The sequence below is a fragment of the Hipposideros armiger genome, unplaced genomic scaffold (genome assembly GCF_001890085.2).
Source record: "Hipposideros armiger isolate ML-2016 unplaced genomic scaffold, ASM189008v1 scaffold_292, whole genome shotgun sequence".
Lineage (NCBI taxonomy): Eukaryota > Metazoa > Chordata > Mammalia > Chiroptera > Hipposideridae > Hipposideros > Hipposideros armiger.
Genome location: NW_017731642.1, coordinates 1,836,134 through 1,842,120, shown reverse-complemented (window position 1 = coordinate 1,842,120; position 5,987 = coordinate 1,836,134). Strand labels below are relative to the sequence as shown.

Sequence of the window (5,987 nt, the reverse complement as noted above, 5' to 3'; positions counted from 1 at the left end):
CAGCAGCCAGCAGCCGCAGTGAGCGGCCGTCCAGAAGCCAGCGACTGATCTGCCTCGCCCGGGAAGAGCACAATGATGGTGCTAACTTGGGCCAGTGAAGCAACGTCCTCCACAACTAGACTGAAGAACAAAATGACAGCGACTTGTCTGTTCCCCTTTCCCCAATTCCCCAGCGCTGTTCCCATCCCCCAATTCCCCAATAAAAATCTTTAAAACAAAACAAAACAAAACAAAACAAAACAAAATAAAAAAATAAAAGGAACATGTTAAAATCTAGAGCGTTTAGGAAGCAGGCGATGGGTGTAGTGGAGAAATACTGAATCTGTATCAGCTGCTGCTCATACACTGCCTGACTACATGAGCTGGACTCTGGGTGGGCACTCACTTTGCTCACACTTCATGGACCCATGCCCTGCCCTGGAATTATCACACATTAACTGACAAGATGATTTAGGGCTCTAGGTTTTCCCCTGTAAGTGACTGTTTCCCTTCATCTTCAGAAAACACACAGTCATCCGCAAGAAACGAAAAATGGATACAGCAAATCTGCAAGTTGAAGGAATTTCTCCACTCTCCTTCCTGACCTTCTCATTTGGTTGCTGCAAATAGAACAGATCAGAAACAGCAATAGGCTTCCTGAATACATTTTGTCCTAAACACAAGTAGAGTGAACTCATAGTTAGACTTCTGGAAGCTATTTAAAAATTTTGATCCCACATGTAGATTGCAGTTACAAATGGTTGAGTTAGCTAGTGGATGGGTGAGGGAAGGGAACTGAGAAGGCTTAGAGGATTATCCTGTGGTGTTTCATATGAGAGAAAGATGCACTTTAGCTTCATTGGGCAAGAGGTCAAACCCTTTACAAAATAGTTGTTCTACTGCCCTACCCCTCTTTTGAATGCATCTTCCATTAGGTAAATCCTAAAGTCTATCCAAGTGAATGCACTGAGTTCAGGAGATGAAACACTGGTGTCCACAAACTGGGCGCCTTATCAGTATCAAGGTAGGACTGGCCACTATTTTGATAGCCAGTCATCAGTCAGCCAAGGGCTAAGGACTCAAATTTTTTCATTCTCTAGCCTGTTCTATCATCCCTACTCTCTTGGTGAACTCCAACTTACCTGTCACCTCTTTTTCAAATTTCTTCCTGAGGCCCTGGGCTAGAGTTAAACACTCCCTCTTTCATGTCCTCACAGAACCTTTTACATAACTCTAACATGTTATCTTTGAAATCTCTGAAGTTATATTTTTGGTTATGGAACTTTCCTCCACTACACTGAATTTATTGCCAGATTCAATGGCTTGGTCACCTTTGTAACGCCAGCACATAGCAAAGTGCCTACTACGAAGTAAGCGCTGATTAAATAATGGTTGAATAATGCATGAATGAATAAGGGATACAATTGGCCTTTCAATTCCCTGTCATCTGTCTGTTCTACGATTGTATTTATTAAGTATTACCGATACTCAGCACTAAGCTTTGTGAAGTAAGGAAAGAGTAAGGAGGGAGGCAAACTCATTCCACAGGATGTTTTTGCTCCCCCTTGGAGATTGCACAACTCTGTAATATCCTCTTCTTTTTTTAAAGAAATGTGGTCACTGACTGCACAGGTATGCTAACTCCTCATCAAGATGAGTCACCTCTTGGTAGGCTGAATTAAGAACATTTGTAAAAACATGATAAGAAAGTACGAACGCAGTTCTGCTCTTATCACTTAATATTACTCTATATATATATAGAGAAACATACAGAAGAACACTGATTTATCCAAGGCACTAGTATACCTTACTTCTTCTTTCCTGAATATTTCTTTTACTGCATTGAGTAAAAATATTTGAAGCCAGGACAGCTCAAGATCAAGTTTACTTATTTGTTTGCTTATTTTAGATGCTGGCTTATGTAAAAGGGTGTGACTGATAAAAATCTCTGGGTTCACCAGGGGAAAATAAAAGTGCATAGGTTGAAAAATCAGTCAAACAGCCCATAAACAAAAAACTTCTGGGTCCAAATGCAAAGGTATTCTTATTTTTGCACTGTTAACTCTTTCTTTTGCCCTTCTGGACCAGAAGATCAAGGTCAAATTCACTAAAGGGAGCAAGATTTCCATACCAAATTTAACATGCCTCTTCCCTGGAGGGGTAGAGTGAAGGGGAGGGGGTATAACAAGCTCTAAAGGAAATTACACACCTGGTGTCAGCCTTGGAGTCCCTCAACCCCTTCTTTTCTTGTGGTTGCCCCACCAGGAAAAAAGTATCCCTAATGGTAGGAAAATCTCCCAGCAGGGCTCTCATGCTATTGCAGTATGCCATGATCTGAACCCGAAGAGCATAGTGAGACATGTGGTGGTTGAACCTGAAAAGTTATCAGGAGATATCATGTTCAGAATGTGAGTCGAACTTGTTCCATCTCTCACTGAAGCTCCAGGATCGACTTTACTGGAAGACTTTTCAAAGAAAACAGAGGACCCCTGTCAGGAAGAAATTTCTGTCTGGGTCAGGTTGCTATGACCTGAAGGCAGAGGCATGGACCTCTTGAAAGCACCTCCTATCCTTCACTCCTAATGATCTTTCCTCTGTGTGTCAGAGGACAGTTTAATTTGGTTTTCTCCAGTCGGACTGTGGCTTATATGAAAACTAACCACCTGACTCATTGTCTGGGTTTCTACATAATGCTGCTGTTTATTGAGTTCAGAGCCAGAGACATCAGCATGTGCAGTTCACATATACTATACTTGCTTCTGACAATATTCAACTATAATGTCTCTCTTGATTTCCCCAATTTCATCCTGTAATAAAAGAAGATAACAGTTCTTCTATTAGAGAGTTGGTTTTAAAAACTCCCCAAGCTAGTACGAGTGTACAAAGTTATAGCAATCTTAAAGCAGAAGAAGGTCATCCAGCTGAGATACTCTTTCTGAAGTTCAGCTTGTTGGGAAACACCCCTCCATGGTTCCGGCTGCTCCTGCACATATTGCTGAGTCTACCAAGAAAGCAAGGCCCTGATGGTTCTTTACCTGGGCCGTTTCTAAGGATTAGGATTGCAGACAGCAATCGTGAGGGATGAAGCAATGTATCCAGGAAAAGGAGTAGACTTGCTATAAAAGAGGCAGGTTCCCCAAGCTCACTGTTACTCATTGTGACAAAACTCCACTGCACGCATCTGGGCTCCTCCATGTTGCCCCCTTAGGACTTGGGAGACCAAGGGGACTGACACAAACATAAAGCTCATACTGCCTGCTCTGTTGTGAGTAATAAAGTTCTTTGTCTCTGATGTAGGGGTCTTGTGTCTTCGGCCAACATCCACAGAGCAGTCACAGAATAACTTGCTACCTTTTAAGTAGGCTAAAATCCCAGACCTTAACAAAATGACAGTTGTATTGCTTGAGCCCTTTCTAATTGGATAGACATTGGATAATCCTGAAGAGCAGTTAATGAGCTATTACTTTTTCCATTTGGTTAATATTTTTTGAATATTGTAGTAAAATGTAATTTTATATCTCAATTATTTATTAAAAGTAGTCCTTTGTCTCCATTATTGCTCAGCAGTAATCCAGAAGCCTGGCCTCCCTCATATCCCATTTATAACTGAATTAGGCAAATGTAAGTCTTTCCTTTTCAGTTACAGATAGGAAAAAAGCCTAGAAATTGTTAACCTGTCATTTCTCTCCCAAATATCGATGCATTAGCCTAATGATTTCCTCATCAAAAAATTAATGAATAATGAAATGATATTTGCAAAAGTAAGCAATACTTTTAACTGTTTAAAGACTTGAGTTTATTTTTCTACAGATTAGGCTAATATAAAACCCTTAAATAGAAACATGGTGGTAGTGTCTGAAAAACCAAGGTAAAGGTGAATTAGATGGGAAGAGTCTTTATTCACCTTGTCTGAATCCTCTAAGTACCTGTGGGTCACTCAGGAGTGGTCAAATGATCCGGAGCAGGTGCAGAAACTAGTTCCATTTAGAAAGTGACCAAACAAAATGTGACCTTGGAAAAGTGCACTTATTTTTAAAACTAAACAGCAGTTAGTTTGAATTGCTTCCTTTCAATTTCTTATTGAACTCCCTTTTTCAGTTCTTTATATTTTCTTTTCTTTTTTTTCCAGTTCTTTATATTTTCAATGGTCCTATCCAGATAGGCTGAGAGCAACAAATTTCAAGTTGAGAATTTTTATTTGCTCAAATGTAAAAGATGACATGAGAGCTTTAGGGAACCTTCTTACTGTACTCATGAGGATCTTCATTCCGTCAGCCATGGCTGGTTTCCTGAGGAGGAAGGCATTCAGCATCATGTCCCACAGTTCCGCCTTTTCTAGCTGAATAGACACGAATGCCTCCGGAGCCCTGATAAGTGAACAGAGACATCTGAGCCCAAGACAAGTGGGCATATGACAAGAGGACAACTTGAGAGCTCTCTGGAGGACAGGAACACCTGAGGCCATGTACTGGGCACTGCAGAGGGAGAGCAGGTGCCTATCACCATGGTTCTCATCTGCCTCAAGTGTTTCTGACTATATTCACTGGGGATGCTGATGTGTCACCATTCTCCTTGGGGACCCCCATGTGCCTACGCCATGCATTAGCAGTCCCAGACTTTATAGCCTGGCCCAGTGTTTGTACTACCCAGGTCCCTTTATACCCTCCTGGCCTGAATGTAGGGGTACCTGGATTGAAGTGGCCTCCCAAGGGTCCACTCGACCAGACAGACACATTGATTTTAAGTCTCCCATCCACACATTGAGAATGTCGACTTAGTGTGCTTGAACTCTGGCCACGTGTCAAATGAATGGCACCCTGAGTAGTACAGTAGCTTTGCCTGTTATGTTTTTCATTCTAAATTTGCCAGGATTATATTAGGGTGTCATTGGCATGCCCCAATAAAATACTCAGAGTATTCATAATTATTGCAGAATCTCTCTTACTTTGAGAAGAGATCAAGAGATCAAGACATAATAGGGCATTCCTGATTTATAGATATAGTGGCCATGTCTCTCTGACAACACACTATCCTATTATTATAAGCAATGGCAAAACCCTTGTTAGAATAGTGAGGGTGGTCCTGTGCTTCTCTGCTTAAGATAAACATGAAAAATTTGGAGAGGCCCATATTTTTCCTTCTTGTGTTATACCTTCTTTGGAGTTTGAAAAATATAGAGAAAGGGAAGAACAAGGGGAGGAAGAGGAAAAAAAGGGAAAGGAGGAAAGGCAAGAAGAGAAAAGAAAAGAGGTTGAAATTAGGAAATGTTGATTCTCCTTTATAAACTGGAGCATAGGCCGGCCGAGTGGCTCAGTTGGTTAACAGCTCGCTCAAGAATTTGAGCTCTGAGCAACAGCGGTACGAGTCGTGGCCCGAGCTGAGCAGCCGATAAGCTGCCAACAGGTAGCAGGATGGCTCAGCTAAAAAAAAAAAAAATCTATAAACTGGAGCATAATGGAAGGAGTTGAGCCTTCCCAGTGTTCATACAAGGTCTTCATACAAGGTCCTAAAAATTAAACACAGGCTGGTCACTCTGGGAGTTTAGGCATCCTTCAGTTCCATAATACTCTGTTGTTAACTGACTTAAAAGAGGACACTTTTGTTATTGCAACCCTTTCCACCCCCTGATGCAGTACCTTTTGGTAACCTGGGATCTTTCTGAAGGGTGAGTAAGGGTATCTGGGCTTTTGGAGTTGGGGCTAACAGCAAGTTCTCTATGCCATTCATAATTCTAGAACTTCTTCTGGTTGGACCCATTCCACCATGATTTCTCAGGTCTGAACTTATTTCCTAAACTATTTCAAAGGAAAGTGAATTAAATGTGTTGGATTTGTAAGTCCTGTGGTACTGGCTATAAAATGACCTCTCAGCCACAACTGACCCCAAATGGGAAATGACTGGATACATGGGGAGAGTGGTGGGAATGGAAAGAGGGGAGGGGAGGAGAGCACAAAGAGTAAGGGAGAGTTGGGAAGAGAGATACCGTTTTACACAATGAAGGGGTGAGG

The 5,987-nt window shown here is 41.7% G+C and overlaps 1 protein-coding gene across 1 annotated transcript in view; it reads right to left on the bottom strand.

Moving 5' to 3' along the window:
* The window catches only part of LOC109391419 (coiled-coil domain-containing protein 162-like), an 80,110-nt gene extending 75,532 nt beyond the window's left edge, over positions 1-4,578 (bottom strand). The window contains 2 exon segments of the mRNA XM_019658971.1: positions 4,226-4,346; positions 4,574-4,578. Of these exon segments, the coding sequence (XP_019514516.1) occupies positions 4,226-4,346; positions 4,574-4,578 (126 nt within the window).
* Positions 4,579-5,987: the final 1,409 nt, after the last annotated feature.